Source organism: Tachypleus tridentatus, chromosome 13 (assembly GCF_004210375.1).
Source record: "Tachypleus tridentatus isolate NWPU-2018 chromosome 13, ASM421037v1, whole genome shotgun sequence".
Taxonomy (NCBI): Eukaryota; Metazoa; Arthropoda; class Merostomata; order Xiphosura; family Limulidae; genus Tachypleus; species Tachypleus tridentatus.
The window spans coordinates 170,114,211-170,132,207 of NC_134837.1; the positions used below are offsets into that span (position 1 = coordinate 170,114,211).

The following is a 17,997-nucleotide window of genomic DNA, read 5'->3' on the forward strand; positions in this document are numbered from 1 at the left end:
ATGTTCTAAATGATCCCAAAGTTGTTAATTAGATAAACTTTTTGTTATCTAAGTTTGTTGTAAAAAATGTTGATTCTCATCACACTGTCATGTGTTTTCGTTAGATATTTTACTTTTTTTAACTCATGCAGCTTCCATAAGTATATTTGTTTCACTAAACTAGAATTCAAAATATAGGGTGGCCCAAAATGATCTTTCCTATTTTAAGATTTAATAATTAAATAAATAAGGAAATAAAGCGATACAGTTAACATCTTATAGCCCAAATAAAACAGACTTTGTCATGTTTTTTGTTGTTGTTTTCACTCCAGTGAGTAGTGTTAGACTATAAAATGGCAATCATGCAAGAAAAAGGGTTCCACGTGCCGTTTGGCTTGAAGAAACAAGGTCAGTAATTGTGGTGCAGCGTAATTACAGACGTCAATACAGGTAAGACTATAGGGGTTTGTAAGGATATCGTATATCGCACACACGTAGCAAATATCACGCTGCTAAACGGTTGCCAACGCAAATTCGTACATGTTGCAGTGAACGTAGAATGAAATCGAATTTTGGTAAGACGTGCTGAGAGCCATTAAGGGCACATACATCGATGTTCACTGAAATCTGTTTAAGTTTCGCTACAAGGCACTAAGAACCGTACGACTGTATTTTGTTTGTTAGTTAATTATCACCCTTTAAAATAAAACAGATAATTTTATACTATCCTGTACATCAATATTTTTATGTAAGTTATTTCCTAGATGCAATAAAAACTTGGTAAATAATATTTTTTGTTTGTATCAAATTAGAAAACCCCATATTTTAAACAGTTATTTTAATATTATTCGAATTGTATACGTTCGAGCATCAGTGTCATGAAATTAACAACAAACATTCATTATTAGCTGTAGGTAAGAAATCATTGATAACAGACATTTGTTACTACACAGATGTGTATACTGTGTTGAATAAATAAACACTTTCATTAAATTATATTTAGTTCAGATCTAAGTTCTCGTCAGTATATCGTATTCTCCTCGAAACTCTCATTACGAGTATTCTTTTTACTTCTTAATGAGCATTTTTACTGTTCAGATATACAGCAGATAAACAGTTTTTCATTAAGTAAAGCGTCCTTTGTACTGATTAGCAGAAAAAAAAAGATATTTAAAAATAAATGGGTTTTGTAACTTGTAGTTTCGAAGAAGCACTAAAATATAACTTAATTAAATGTGGATATTACGTTCATCCAAAAACAATGTACTCATGCAATTTGGTAAAATATTTAAACGCTGAAACAAGTAAACTTGTCCACAAGCAACATACAACTGATCGCTGCAGTGAATACAAAACGTTAGTTTAGTACAAGTATTTAAGAGATGAATTGATTGTATTGTACGTGAACTGAAAATTTTCTAGAAATTTCGAAAATGCAATCTTGAACAATCAAGCAACAAAAACAGTAAAAAAGATGAACAAACTAACAGATATTTCAACTCCTTTTCGAACAACTGAACAGCATTTTAACAAATATTTCTTTAGCCTAAACTTGGAGTCACGATTCATAGTCTTAATGCTTAAGAAAGTCCAATAACAATTAGCAAAATGATAGAACATTTGTTTTTCGTAGTTTGAATGTTACTCAGAATTACTTTTAATATTTTCTACATGGAATAACATATAAAAAAAAGCTAATTTTGAAACCCAAATTCTTGTATGTATATTTCGGTGTGGAGACATAATAGAATGTTAGGATAACAAGAACAAAGAGTAAATAATGGCTCACAAGTATCAGAAGTGAGAAAAACTCTACCATAGTTTGCTTACTAATGATATAAAATTATTAAAATCTGGATTAGTGAGCCATTAAAATTATCTTAAAAATATATATATACCATAAATATATTAGAAGCAAATCTCCAGGATAGCAGGAGTAAGGATGACAATACAAAAATGTTTTTGGAATAATTGAATCAGTGAATGTTTTGGGAGAGCAGTTGGACGGATTAATAGAACTTCTAATAGCTAACATGTTCTGCTGTGATACTAACATTGGTTTGGTTTTTGAATTTTGCGCAAAGCTACACAAGGTCTATCTGCACTAGCTGTCCTTGATTTAGCAGTGTAAGACTAGAGAGAAGGCAGCTAGTCATCACCACCTACCGCCAACTCTTACCAACAAATAGTGGGATTGACCGTACATTATAACGCACCCACGGCTGAAAGGGCGAGCATGTTTGGTGTGACGGGAATTCGAACCCACGACCCTCGGATTATGAGTCGAGTGCCCTAACCACCGGGCCATGCATGGCCCCACTAACGTTGGAATGTAATATTTGAACATTTATTTATTGCTATCAGTAATTAAGATCCTATATGTGAGAAGTACCGATTTTAATTACGCACTGTTTGCAAAAAGGCACACAAAATTCTATTTATGCATGACAAAAGTATTATATTTAATTTCATGTAATCATAGATTACTAAGAGAAAGCGAGTGCTAAAAAACTAAAGAGCTTATATCAGATCATTCTCTAAAATGTGAGCTAGTTTCCAGTGAAACGAAATGATTGCAAGATAGATATGAACACTTAGTGAAGAAAAACCAAAGTTACTGAAACGTTAACATTTCACTTGTTTGGGCAGATATGTGGACATCATGACATCTCTTCTCTGTCAGACTAGTATCGCTGGAAAAAATGAACATGAAACTTAGTAAAACTTAAAACAAATGAAAATACTAAAACGTTTTAAGTTTCTCTAGTTAATTAATTCTTTATGGAATAATTAAATTGGAGAGATATTATGATATTTTACTCAGTAACTAAACCTTATATGATTGGGTCCAGGAGTACAGGTTGTAGCACAAGTGCCTGAGGCAGGACCTGTACCTCCTCCAAACATGGTAGTAATTCCAGCTGCTATAGCTTCTCTGACTAGTTGAGGGCAGATAAAATGTACGTGGGAATCTAATGCACCTGCTGTGAGGATCAGTCCTTCTCCAGCTATAGCCTCAGTGCCAACCCCCACTACCATGTTCAACATTACAGACTCCATTACATCCGGGTTTCCAGCTTTACCAATTCCTGCAATCAATCCATTCTGAAAAATATAACAAACAATATATATATATATACATACCCCAACATTAAGTTTACCTATGAACACGAAAAATTAACCAAGTAGCATTTCTCAACTTGAAGATTACAATAACTTATATACAATTCAATATAGAAATCCACAGAAATATCACCCATACAGGTCTATACATTTCTGGGACTCAGCACATTAAACAAAACAAAACAAAAACTCAACATATTAAGAAACCAAATAAACACAGCCACAAAACTATGCTTACCTGATAAGATTAATGATGAAATCAACAAAATAAAACAACACTTCATCAACATCAACAAATTTCCTCTTAAAAACTGTGGAATAAATTATACGTACACACCTAGATCAACAACAATAAATCCTAAAATACAACAAACTACAGAACCTTACAATGCTGCATACCAAATGTTCCAGACTTCAGCAAAAAAAACCAACATTTGGAAAAAACTCATAACAAAACACAACATTCCAGTAAACACCAAATTTATTCAAAAACCAGGTACAAAACTAAAGTCCATACTATGTAAAACCTACACTGACAAACACAACACCAACTTTATTCATAAAGAACATTGCAACAACCGCCATGACCTCTATGTTGGAAAAACAAGCAGAAAAATGGAAACTAGATTCAAAGAACACAAAATACACCTCCAGACGTTTATGAACACTGTAAATCAAATAAAAACAGCATAGTAACAGAAAACACCTGGATACTAATTAGGGAAACAAATATAAACAAATGCAAAATCAAAGAAGCCCTACTTATACAACAACTAAAACCAAAATTAAACCAATATAAAGGAACACCTTTATATCTATGCTAAACATTTATACTTAATAACCTAACATCTAACTACAACGCCCCCTACAATCCCATACCCATTTACACTCTAGTCGTTGAGACACGGGCCCAGCAACGGTCGGTTGCAAACTTTTTGTTAACCTGAAGATGACCTAAAAATGTTGAAACGTTGTTTTGTACTTTATTTTAATTAAAGTTTTTAATACCCATATCAGCCATCTTAAGAATATATTTTTACTTCAAAGTAAAAAATCCCAACTTCCACAAAACATATTTATAACATAAAATATTATAACGGTATTCATTATTGACTCACCAAAACTTTTTATAAGATTTAATATATAAGTATTTATATACTTAAAACATGGTATACACTGTGCGAACAGCAATAATGGGGTTGAAAGATTTGTGATCACCCATTAACTTTCTCCTTCTTCCAAACCATCATTCCAAAAAGTTTGGCTCAGATTAGCCCAATGACCTAGTAGTAGTTAGATAACGAACAAACAGACAGACACGTTGTTTTTCAGGGCCACCTGATAATATAAATGTATAAAGGGAATTGCAGTACCTACCAATTTCCTTGTTTGACACCTTTGTGCTACTGATTTACCGAATCCCAAAACATCATAAGCTTTAGTTTCATAGAAACTTCCAAGGTTTTTCTAATTGTTTTTTTTTTTAATTTTTAAATAAACTTAAATCCAACTACGAAGCTTTGAGAGCTATGAGTCAACTGTCCCTTCACGTTTAAAGCTAAATTTCTTGGAAAATATGAAGAACTTCAATAAAAACAAACAATCGATTTACTACAACCAACTGCATAATGAATACATTTTGTTGCTACTCCGAATCTAGTCGTCAAAGTTTATTTCGAAAGTATATGGAAACATTAGAGAAGAATCAAACTTTCATCAACTTCAGAATCTTCTAGATATAGATATTTAGGAATAAATCCATTTGTACCCATTGACAAACAAATCCACTTAAATTATTCAGCATTCACAAAACTTAGTGCTTTTTGATTTATTAATATCTTCCCATCAAAAGTATCGGCTCTGTCTTTCCACTTCTAGTTACTTCAAAGCACATGACAACGAAGAAATAAAACTTCTCCATGAAACTTCCAAATACTTAAAAAAAAACAGCCATAAGAATTTTTCACATTAGTAAAGCAGTCCGAGTTTCAGCTAGTAAATATTCTTTTAATTTCTTCCATTATTTAAAAAAGATAAACCTTTGGATTCTTTCAAGCTAACGACATCACATTTTTATTATCGATCAGAGTCGCGTTAATAATCTGTGTAAAGTTAAAACCGAAATTTATTTTGAGAAATAGCATCTTTCTAGCAACTTAGTTGTGCCCTATCATTTAGAGCTCCTAACGTAATTAAAGAAAAAAAATTATAACTATGAATTTTATGTCTCACAAATCTGAGACATGTGCTCACGATTACAAACTTATAAATAATAAATGAAATGCACCTACTATTCATAAGTATTTCCTCATTATCAAGTAATAACTGAATAAACAAATGAATAGAAGTTGAAATAAGTATAAAACTTGTTTAAAATGTTTACCCTACTATTATTAGAAGGTTTTCAAAGTTTTCAGCTATTCAGAACTCTTATAAATAAGTTGTAAAAACTTCGTTTCAGTAGAAATTTTTGAACAATACCTAATATTTAAGGGGAAATAAACCATAATTCCATAGAATTTAAAATAATTTAAGCTAGCAAAATTGACGTAAAACTTGTAAACTCTATATACTTATACGTAGACAAAATATTACATAGCATATTAATTTGACAGTGCATTTCATATTCAGAAACCTAGCTGTTCCTTGTGTGGAAGACCACAGTGTCAAGTACAACATTGGAGATCTCAATGGGGAACCTCGTAGACTCCATCGGCTTTTTAAACATTCGTATAAGTTATTTTTATGCACCAAATTACGTGTGAGTTTACGACTTTATTGGTTAGAAAACTCCTAATAACACCCACGTTTAAACAATGTAACGTACCGTCTATGTTGTAATTAATTCCACTATTTACTGCTAGGGTTACCTACGTATTTTTCAAAAACATTAACAATTTCACTCGGAGCTTTGGGTCAGCTCTTCACGAGTGTTGTAACAGGCATAAATATACAATTACTCAATACAATATGCTACATGGACCTTACTAGCAGTGAGGGTATGTAAATAAGTCGGTAACAGAGGGTTTTAACACGAGTGTATGAATATATACTTCCCATTGATACACAGTGTTTTACTTTTAGAGAGAGAAGTAGAAACTTGCTGAAGTAGTTATTTATGAGCGATTCTAGCACTTGACATTTTATATAACAATTACTCAAGGCAAAATAAGGAACTGTAAGATAACACACTGTAACACAAATTTTGTTTCTGGGAAGTATGTGTCATTTCTTAATTGCTTATTTTGTAAAAGTAAAGAAAATGGCCATTATTCCCTTCAAACTTTGCTTTTGTAACCTGGATAATGAAATTTAGAAATTAGCCTATTTTCTATGTAAAAAAGGGGAAAGTTGCACATTTTCATTTACATAAAGTCTGAATAAAACAACATATGGATCAGAATTTACATGAATTTATATTAAAGTTATACAAAAATGTTTAGAAGGGAGTAGTTTTTTTGAGACTTGCAACTGTAATGTAAATCACTTTCACATATCAGTTTGTTTGTTTGGTTTGTTTGATTTAGTGTTTAATGGCACAAAGCAGCTAGGCTATCTGCGCCAAACATCCGGTAAAAAGGTAAAAATAAAGTAAATGTAGTAAAATACATAAAAGGAAATGAAGGTAAAACAAAAAAGTATAAAACCAATGTTGACACATAGTCTACAATGTTAAGAGAGAAAGCAGAGTAAAAGAAGTTGTAAAGTACTTACTCTAGCAAAATGGTAATGAACATAACCCGCCAGGAAGACTAACAAGTAAGTTCAAGAACCACCGTCAGTCACCCGAAGTTGGCCTTTCTAGTCCTGGTTCCAGGTTATGTGTCATAGCAGCCATTATCAAAATGTAAAAGAATAGAAGTTTTAAAAGACACATAGCAAAATCGTAATAATGAGTAGCCAAATGTCCAGTAAAAAGATAAATGTCAAATAAATGGAGTAAAATTTGTAAAAGTAAATAAAGGTAAAAACAAAACAGCAATTAAAAACAGAAAATGGCATAAAACCAATGTTGACATCCAGTCTACAAAGTTGTAAAGGGCTACCTGTAGCAGAATGGTAATGATCATAACCCGCCAGGATGACTAACACGTAAGTACAAGAACCACCGTTAGTCACCTGAAGTTGGTCTTTCCAGTCCTGGTTCCGGGTTATGTGTCATTATGGTCAGTACTAAAAGGTAAGGTAGTTAAAGTGTGAAATGACACGCAGCAAAAGTGTAATAACAACTCGCCAGGATGACTAACGAGTAGTTCAAACAGCAGCGTTAGTCACCTGAAGTTGGCCTTTCCAGTCCTGGTGTCGAGTTATTTAATGTTCTGGCCATTGTCCAATGTCAAATTGAACGAGAGAGAATAAAACTGTAAAAAAGGAACCACAATTAAAAAGGTGTAATGAAGAAATATGCAACACATAAATGAGATTAAAAAGATTAATGGCCATTAAAAAATTAAAAACGTTTTCAAGGTGGACAGTGTCACCATCACCAATAACACTGTCCAGTGTTACAGATAGACCCTGGGAAAAAATATGTTTAAAATATTGCCGTCGTTGAGAATTGTAACGATGGCAAGAAAGTAAAACGTGGATGATAGTGATTTGAGTGTCACACAAACTACACATTGGTGCATCAGTTCCAGATAACAGAAAACGATGAGTTAAAAATCTGTGACCAATGCGTAATCTAGTTAGAACAACTTCCTCCTTCCGAACTTTACGGAAGCTAGATGGCCAAAGTCCAATTTCGGGTTTGATTTGAAAAAGTTTGTTGTCACGTTGCTCACTCCAAATGGACTGCCAGCTGGCACGGAGCCGAGCCTTGAAGACAACACCATAGTCCATGTACGGAATAGGCATAGGAGTGATGGTGCTGAAGCAGACATATTTAGCTGCCGTGTCTGCAAGCTCGTTCCCGCGAATACTAACATGGCCTGGTATCCAGAAAAACTGGATAGAAGTAGCTGTTAATGAGAAATGGGCCAGTCGAATTTGAATGTCAGCGAGAACAGGATGTGAGCCAACGTGGAGCGATTCCAGGGCCAGTATAGAACTAAGCGAATCAGTATAAATAGTGCAGTTGGAGTACTGCTCAGCTGCGATATGATCCAGGACAAGAGATATGGCATACAGTTCAGCAGTGAACACAGAAGCTGAAGAGGGGATTCTGCGCGCAACTACTGAACCACGGCAACCATAGCAGAGCCCACTGAATTACCTGATTTGGAACCATCTGTATAAATGGGAACTGAATGATTGTTCGAAAGATGTTCCTTAAATAAAGGACGGTACTTCCAATCTGGAGTATCTGCCTTTTTTAGATGACTGAAAGAAAGGTCACATTTGGGGGCTGTAATAAGCCATGGTGGGATGGGCTGACCCGTGGAATCTGCAATGTTATCCAAGGACAGACCCAATTCATCCAATTGCGCCCGCATGCGAAGGCCAAACGGAGCAATGACAGATCGTCTCTTCTGAAAAAGTACGGCCCATCGAGGAATGAAAACACATCCCCAAGTGGGATGCTTTGTTAAGGAACGAAGTTTCGAAGTATATTGTAAAAATAGTTGCAAACGGCGAAGGTGCAGAGAAGGTTCATGAGATTCAACATATAAGCTTTGAACTGGAGAGGTGCGGAAAGCCCCAGTGCAGAGTCGAAGTCCTTGGTGATGAATGTGGTCCAGCATCTTTAAGGCCGAGGGTCTTGCAGAGCCATAGACCATTGATCCATAGTCGAGTTTTGATCGAATAAGAGCACGATATACATTTAACATCGAACATCGATCTGCTCCCCAACTGGTAGAAGAGAGGACACGGAGGATGTTCAGTGCTCTTGTGCATTTGATCCGAAGCTGCTTTAAGTGTGGTATAAAGGTCAGCTTACGATCAAAGATAAGCCCCAAGAACTTGGTCTCCGGGACCACTGGCAGCAAAACTTCAGCAATATGAATTTCAGGATCAGGGTGGATACCCCGTTGACGGCAAAAGTGCATGCATACGGTTTTAGAGAGAGAGAAATTAAAGCCGTTCGCCATATTCCACTTCAGTATACGATTGAGGGCAGTTTGTAGTTGCCGCTCAATATATCTCATGTTCAATGACTGACAAGAGATGTGAAAGTCGTCGACATACAGCCCATTCGCAATAGTGTGAGGGAGTTGTTCAGTGATGGCATTTATCTTCATACTGAAAAGTGTGACACTCAAAACACAGCCTTGATGGACTCCAAGTTCCTGTACAAAAGAACGGGAAAGTGTCGAACCCACACGAACTTGGAATCTCCTGTCCATTAAAAAAATTTTAATAAACATGGGTAAATGGCCACGTAACCCATATGTATGGAGGTCTCGCAAAACGCCATACCTCCATGTTGTGTCGTAAGCCTTCTCAATGTCAAAGAATATTGATACAAGATGTTGTCATTTGAGAAAGGCTTCTCTGATAGATGTTTCAAGACGAATTAGGTGGTCTGTGGTGGAGTGCCGTCGTCGGAACCCACACTGGGTGGGCGAGAGGAGGTTGTTTGATTCGAGGAACCAAACAAGACAAGCATTAACCATCCTTTCTAAGGTCTTACAGAGACAGCTCGTCAAAGCAATTGGACGATAGTTTGAAGGAATCTTGGAATCTTTCCCTAGCTTAGAGAAAGGTAAAATAATAGAATGGCGCCAGGCATCAGGAAAAACATTCTCCTGCCAGATCCGGTTAAAGACAATCAGAAGGACATCAAAAGAAGCAGGAGATAGATGGTGCAGCATGTCATAATGAACATCATCAGGTCCAACAGATGTACTGGCAGACCGATGAAGAGCCATTTTCAGTTCCACCGGTGTAAAGGGACAATTACAGTCATAGAGACAATCAGCTCAAAAGGAAAGAGGTGATTGTTCTGCCCGAGTCTTGATGGCCAAGAAGGTGGAGGAACAAGCAGAAGTGCTAGATACCCGGCAAAAGCTTTCACCTAGAGTATCAGCGATGCTCCGGACATCAGCCACCTCCTGACCATCAGAGAGTAAGATCGAGAGGGGAACAGAATTGTAGTGCCCATTAACCTTTCGAATCCTGTCCCATATGATCTTGGAACTGGTGGTAGAAGATATGCTAGTTGTGAACTTAATCCAAGTTTCCTTCTAGCTTTGTCGTCTTATCCACCTAGCATGTGCACGGGCCCGTTGGAAAGCGACACGGTTTGAAAGTGTGGGATATCTACGAAAAGTATCCCAGGCCCGTTTTTTGAGCCTTCCGTGCTAAGTGGCAAGCAGGATTCCACCACAGACGAGGATATCGTGGAAAACGTGTCGAGGTTTTAGGAATACACTGAGCAGCTGCTTGTATAATACAGCCAGTTACCGCTGCCATACAATCGTCTACTGATGGCTGATTTACGATGGCAGGATCAAGTTCTGCGAGAGCAGTGAAAGTGGACCAGTCTACCTAATCCAGCTTCCACCGGGGCACTCGGGTAGGGTGGCATTGACCACGGCCAGTCTCTCTCAAAAGGATAGGAAAATGATCACTGCCTAGTGGATTACTGTCAACCCTCCATGAAAAATGGGAGAATAATGAAGGGGAGCAAACCGAGAGATCAATAGCGGTAAAGGACTGACTAGGTGCATGAAAATAAGTGGAAGAACCAGAATTGAAAAGAGAAAGATTGTGATCAGAGAGCATACGCTCTACAGATCGACCCCTCCCATCAATAACAGCACTTCCCCAGAGTGGATGATGTCCATTAAAATCCCCCAGGATTAGAAATGGAGACGGCAACTGTTCAACGAGAGCATCAAGGTCTGATTGCTCATATGTCTCTCCAGGGGACAGGTAGAGAGAACAAACAGTGATGGTATGACCCAAGGAAACACGAATGACTACGGCCTCCAAGGGTGTGTTGAGTGACAAAGACAGGGTGGGCACATGCTGATCAACCAATAGTGCCACCCCTCCATGTACTCGTCCATCACACAAACTGTCATTTCTATACAGAGAAAACTGCCGAATGGAGATTGTATCAGCAGGGTTGAGAAATGTTTCTTGTATGGAAAGACATACAGGATGGTAGGAAGCAATAAGTGTTTTGATATCATCCAGATTAGAACGTAAACCTCGACAGTTCCATTGTATCAAAGTGGCCATTTTTTAAGAACGGGTAGGTGAAGTCGCTGGAGAATCCTTCGGTTTACGACCACGTCTTTTTTCCTTACTGTCCTTAGTCGGAGGAGGCCTATCAACCTCCATGGATTCTGCCCTGGGTCGATGGGGCAGGTCTTTGTCATTAGAAGGGGATTCCAGTGACTGAGGACGTGAACGAGTGATTGTTTTGCCTCTTGGGGTGGGAGAAAAAGATGTAGAAGATGTGGGAGAAAAAAATTTCCGAGCCTCAGGATAACTAATGTTATGTATCGTTTTCAAACGCTGCACCTCTTTTTCCTCCAACCATTTTGGGCAAGAACGAAAGTAAGAGGGGTAAGAACCATTGCAGTTGATACAATGTGAGTCCATGTCACATTCATATGCATCGTGATCCTTGCCCCCACAACGAGGGAACCACGACATGATGTCTTGGAGTGGCCGAATCTCTGACATTGGAAACATCGGAGAGGTTTTGGAATGTATGGCCGAACCCTGCAAATGAGATAACCTACCTTGATGGTGGCAGGTGCACGTGATGAAGTAAATGTCAAAACGAGGGTATTTGTTGGCAGTGTAACTCCATCTTTGCGAGTGGAGATGCGCCTCACTGCAGAAACTCCTTGAGTGGAGAGACCAGCGAGAATCTCTGACTCGGGGACGTTCTTCTAATCCCTCTCAACAATAACTCCTCATGATGAGTTTAAAGTAGCATGAGGTGTAACCTCAACAGGTATATCCCCAATTGCCTTTGAATTCAAGGAGTTCACTGTGTTGTGATGTGGAAGTTTCAACCAATATGTCTCCAGATCGAAGCTTCTTTACTGACTTTGGAGAGCCAGCAAGTCCCTCTAGTCCCTTCTGAATAAAAATAGGGGGACAATTGCCGTAAAGGTTTTTTCGAAAGAGAATGTAATATAAGAAAATGAGGTACGTGTGTTACAGATGTTGAAGATTGCTATTCAGAGTCTTCAAGACGTGGTCGCTTACTGTTTTTTCACAATTTTATTTAAATATTTGAAGAAGGATCCATAGGAAAAAGGAAAAATTTCGGTACCCACTGACCCCACCCACCATGGAGCCCTACAAGGGGACGCACTACAAAGTCATGCAAGGACAATGCAGCAACGCCAAGGTTTCGTGAGCACTATACCCAAACACCAGCATTAGGCACAATGTCCACAACGCCCGTTGAGAACTTCCAACACTGGTACTTGGTTGACTCTAGCCCAAATGGACCAGCCGATTGACCCAAGGGGGGCCACCCAAAGGCCGCCCGTCTACAGCAATTCAAGGCCAAAGTGGTGTGTTAGGGTTGGACCCCTTAACCACCAGGATCCTCTCCATCTAAACACGTGGGTGGATGTTTAGATCCCAGAGAAGGTAACCAGACAGAACAGAACCTTCCCTGGGAGGTACCCTCACCACGAACAAGAATCCACACCGAGGGTCACGCATCAGACCCCAAATATAGTCTCCAATCATGTTTTCATTATATGCTCCTTGGTAGCGGCGTTGAAAGTCCAGTATATCTTGGTAAAAACACTCGCCTTGTCCCTCTGAGTATGCTCCTATGTTCTCCTTGAATTTATCAAGATGAGCGTCAAGGATATAGGCTTTCAGAGGTATCCTGCAGCCCATTTTGCTGTAGTTCTTCACCAGATACTCAACCCGTTCCATATAATTTTCGGTCTTGTGATTGCCCAAGAAATTCTGAACCACTGCGATAAAGCTGCCCCATGCCTATTTTTTTTCTACTGAGTTTCTTGGGGAATTCTGTGCACTCCAGGATCTTCTTTATTTGTGGTCCATCGAAGACACTAGCTTTGACCTTTTCTTCAGACAGCTTAGGGAAGAAGTCTTGAAGGTATTTGAAGACTGCAGACTCCTTATCAACAGCTGAAACAAATTATTTCATAAGACCCAATTTTATGTGCAATGGTGGGAACAACACTTTCTGGAGGTCCACTAGTGACTCATACTTGATGTTGTGTCTCCCCACAAAAAACTCGGTCCATTGTGGCCAGTACTTTCTGTTGTAGTGTGCTGCAGTGTCCCTGCTGTCCCAAAAACAAAGATAATAAGAATACTTGGTAAAGCTTCCTTGGAGACCCATCAGAAATGCCACCATTTTGAAGTCTCTGATAACCTCCCAGCCATGCTCATCATACTTCAAGGCTTCTAGCAAGGTCTTGATGCTGTTGTAATCTTCTTTGAGGTGCACCAAAAGATACTTAAATTTTAAAAGATCTAAAATTTGTATAATATAAAATCTTTCTAATCAAGCAAGCAAAAATTGTCTGTCTTACCTTCTAGAATTTATTGCACTGCTCACAAGTAAAATGAGGTGCCCAGGGTTTGTCTTGATCCCTGACAGGTATGCCTTGTAGGCTTTACACATTTCAGCAGATGCTGTCAACAGAGTACTTTTTCGCTCTTGTCTTGATAAATTGGCCACATACATAGCAGAATACATCTGGAGAATGCTTGCGGCTTCTTGATGCCATCTCTGATAAAATCAGATTTGTATGTGTGTTCACTTAAGCAGCTAGAACTAAACTGAAGCAGGGAGTATATACATAATACTATGGAAAGTTCTAAAACTTCTCACAAGTTGTACAATATTCCAAAAAGTTCTTGTAAGTTTGAAAAAATTCTATATCAGCTACTCAGCACTGAATTTTCCTGGAATGTTGTGAAAAATGGGTAAATTTGAAAATTTCATTACCCAGGTCACAAAAGGAAAGTTTGAAGAGAAAAATAGGTCTTTTCCATTCACTTTAGGCATAAGCAATTGGGAAATAATACTCTCTGCCCAGGAACAAGAAAAAGTAAATTTTTGTTATATAGTGTAATAAACAGACTTTCACAAAGAGGTTTAAAATTTTGGAATTTCGTTGCTGCTAGTAAAACAAAAACAGTAAATGGAATAATGTGTCAGAAGTATTGATGTTGAAAAACTAGTTTCAATATATTCGTGTGTCTTTTTATTCCTACGTCCATTGTTGCTCTCCACAAATTCTAAAAATTTAGGAATGCAGTTACCCACACACAAAATAAACGTTCAATGATTTCAACAAACCAAAGTAAAAATCCAAAAATATTTGTTACTCATAGTTTTCACAACATTTATGTTGTGTGAAGTTTCATGCATTGTTAGAGAAACAAAAATCAACACAAACTTTAAATACAATTCATTATTTTCAAACTTAAATCAAGTACCTTTTTACTAATTATTTACACACATCCGATATTCAAGAATTATCATTTTAATGTAAGTGTGACATCAAATTACTCTTTACAATTAATGAACAGTTAGAAATCAATCCAACTGTACTGAGTTAGAAAAATTTAAGATGTAACATACATCCTAGTTCTACATCATAAGATAATTTAATGTAACTTAAGAATTAAAAATGAAATAAGATTTTCAATAACTAAGACATGACTTACAGAAAAAAATAGTGTTACGTAATAGTTCATGTAACTTTGTTTGTGCAAAGTAAGTTCGAAATAATTTAACCAACAACAAACAATGCATATACTTCTTGGCACTTCGAGAAGCAAATTTTTAAACATATTGTTTTTTAAGTTTATCACTTCATGACGAACAAAAATAGCTAGTTAACACATACCTTTATTCCAACATCAGCTTTTATAATACCAGTTACTGCGTCTACAATAAGAACATTGGTGATAACAGTGTCTAAAGATGTCTCACTGCTTACTAAACATGCCTGTCCCATTCCTTCTCTCAAGACCTGGTGAACATAAATAAACACATGTGATGACATGAAAAGAAACAGAAGTTATCTATCAAAATATACAAGATAAACTCGAAAAACATTTCACTTTTCAAATTTATCTTTTATCCAAACGGGTTAATCACATTGCAGTAAGATCGTATTAATATTTAAAAATCTAATGTTTGCCAACAGAAATTAATGTCTTTGATCAAAGTACAAGTTTTAACACTCCTACAAAAAGTGGGGCCTAATGGGCCCCAGAGCAACTTGAAAGGTTATTAATATTAGGCTAATAATTTTGTATTTAAATGAAATTGCCATTTAAATCCATTAATGAATGGATTAACGAGATTCCCACTGTCCCTATCTACTATCTAGCGAAACCACAGCCAGGGGAACGGGCTTGGAGAAATCAGGACTAGAAACGTCTTTTCATAGTTGTGTTAACTACAAATAATTAACCATTACCTTAATACCTAATCACTGCCTTATTCATTTAACAATAATAATGACATGAGTCATTGTACAGTTAACAGATGTTTTTAGAATACTATCACAACATTTATATTTTCATATCAAACTTCTATTTCTTTTGTTTTTGAAATTCTTACAAAGCTACACAAGTTCAACTCTTGGGCTACACTTCTGCCAACAAATAGTGTGATTCACCTCGACATTATAGTGTCCTCATGGCTGAAAGGGCGAGCATGTTTGGTGTGACGAAAATTTGAACCTGCAACCCTCAGATTGAGAGCCAAACACCTTACCCACCTGGCCATGCCTGGCCCTTGGTCAAACTTAAATGACACAAAATAAAATATAATATTAAGAAATAATTTTTAAGATGAGGAGTTCACACATTACACAGATCTTCTCACATTCCATTATATAGTTATGTTTAAGGTCCTATTGTTTATAGATGTAGATCTTCAAAACTTGCTTCTGCATATTAATTGGTAAGTTTATTAGCACACGTTGCCTGATGTACTATTGAGAAACTTGGCTAATTTCTTGTCTGAGACAACTGGACTAATGTAATTAGTCAATACCTAACATAAGACAAATAATTTTGGACAATCGTTAATATACGTGAGATGCTAACCTTTCCTCCTCCAAACTTGCATTCATCACCATAAACCGTGTGATCTTTCTCTACTTCGATGACCAGTGATGTGTCTCCTAATCTCACCTGAAATGTCAATAATGACATTAACCCAAACTATATACTCAGTTCTATCATTTATTAACTTTATTTAAAAAGCATTTTTTCCAAATGCATCTATGAAATTGATTTAAAATAAAAGTTATCATTCAAAGAGTGAAAGTTAAATGTTTCTAAAACATTACATGCGAATTGAGATGTGAAAAGATTTCAGCATCAGACAGGATCTACTGAAGCAAACATACTGTGCAGTTGAATATTTACCTTGTCTCCCACTGTAGGTCCATAAATTCTAGCATACTGAGACCTTGGTAGCGTGCACTTTGGTCCAGTTATGTCTTCATTCTGAAAGAAAGGTTGTTTCATACATTTATTTAAAAATATAGCATCAGTTCAATATTTCTGCCAAAATAAGTTTAAATTCCACAATCAATCCCAAGAGGTCACCAACAGTTTTAATGACTTACAGTGCTAAAACCTGGGGTTCAATTTCTCAGGGTGAACAACAAAGCACTGATAGGTGATTGTATAGCTTAGTGCTAACACAAGGACACATTTCAATCAATAATCGTCCTTAGTTCTATACAGATCAACATTTATACAGAATGAAAATGTTTATTTTGTGTTTGAATATGGTTCCTGATTTGTTGAAGCTTCAAATTACAAAACTATATTGCAAACATCTGGTTCATAAGTGACGAGAGTGTTCTTACTATGAGACTAAAGTTGATGTAAAAATATATAGTTTCTCTTTCGAAGAAGGCATAGCTATACATTTTCATTTTATTTGTTTGTTTACTTATTACTAAGTGCAAAGATATGTCCAACAAAGGAGTTGAAACTTAAAACTTAGCATTTCAAGCCCTAAACCTTATAGATGGGGAACTTACGAAGTTGTATTTTGTCAAGATTACACGTTTGAAAAAAAAAATACAATTTTTCAATGATAAGACAGAAGCCATTTCCACTAAACGAGCTTTCTTAAGGTTTTATTTGAAATTATTTTTCTTAATGTAAAGACACAGTTCAGGGTGACATTATATAAGTAAATGGCCCCAATATTTATTTCTGAAAAATTCAAAATGTGGGATAATGTATAATCAATTTTATTCAAAGAATCCGGTATCATAAGTCACATGCTTTACATTCTTTGTTAAATACTGAGTGCTACCCACTTCTGCTAGAAGTGTTCTCCCAATACAAAACACATAGTAAGAAATTGCCTTTTCAGTTTATTTTAAATAAAGTTTTTCATTTTTCTATAGTGGAATTCCAGAAAGATGAGACATACAATTTTTCAATTTTAATTATAATTTCTGATAAGTGTTCATTGCAATAAACCACAGTTAAATAACAAAAACGTTTATGATACTAATACTAAGCAGATGAATTCAGTAAATACCCTTTATTTTGTAAATCAAACTTTGTACTTTGTTGTAATGAGTCAAATAAAATCCCAAGTATCATTCACTTTCTTGAAACACTTCCTTACAATTAAAATGAGTCATAGACATTCTTAAAGTTCCATATCTAAATGTAAGAGTGAAGGCATTTTTTGTTAAAATTCTTAAAAGGCATAAGAAAAAATTAATTACTTCTTCCCAGTGTTTATTACGTTTATAAATATTGACATAAAAATACAAATAAGAATAATGTGATGCAGTAAGTGTATCTTAATGTTATTATAACTAAAAACAATCCAATGTGGAGAGTTGTTTTGTTTTTTTTAATTCATGTGAATTTAGAATAAGATAGAAATTAGAACTCATCCATTTGTTAACAACTAATGTACAAAAATATCTAAATTGGATCATTAGAACACTTGAAAAATTAAAAGATCATATCATAGGGATTTAAAATTGG

General features: G+C 36.2%; 1 protein-coding gene across 4 annotated transcripts in view; it reads right to left on the reverse strand.

The window, feature by feature from the left end:
* LOC143238572 (urease subunit alpha-like) overlaps nt 1-17,997 on the reverse strand; it is a 62,282-nt gene that overhangs the window by 21,426 nt on the left and 22,859 nt on the right. For all 4 annotated transcript variants that reach the window (XM_076478924.1, XM_076478923.1, XM_076478927.1 and 1 more), the window contains exons 10-13: nt 16,399-16,479; nt 16,075-16,161; nt 14,862-14,987; nt 2,813-3,084 (exon numbers count right to left, since the gene is read on the reverse strand). In XM_076478924.1, the coding sequence (XP_076335039.1) occupies nt 2,813-3,084; nt 14,862-14,987; nt 16,075-16,161; nt 16,399-16,479 (566 nt within the window). The remainder of the gene's footprint in view (nt 1-2,812; nt 3,085-14,861; nt 14,988-16,074; nt 16,162-16,398; nt 16,480-17,997) is intronic.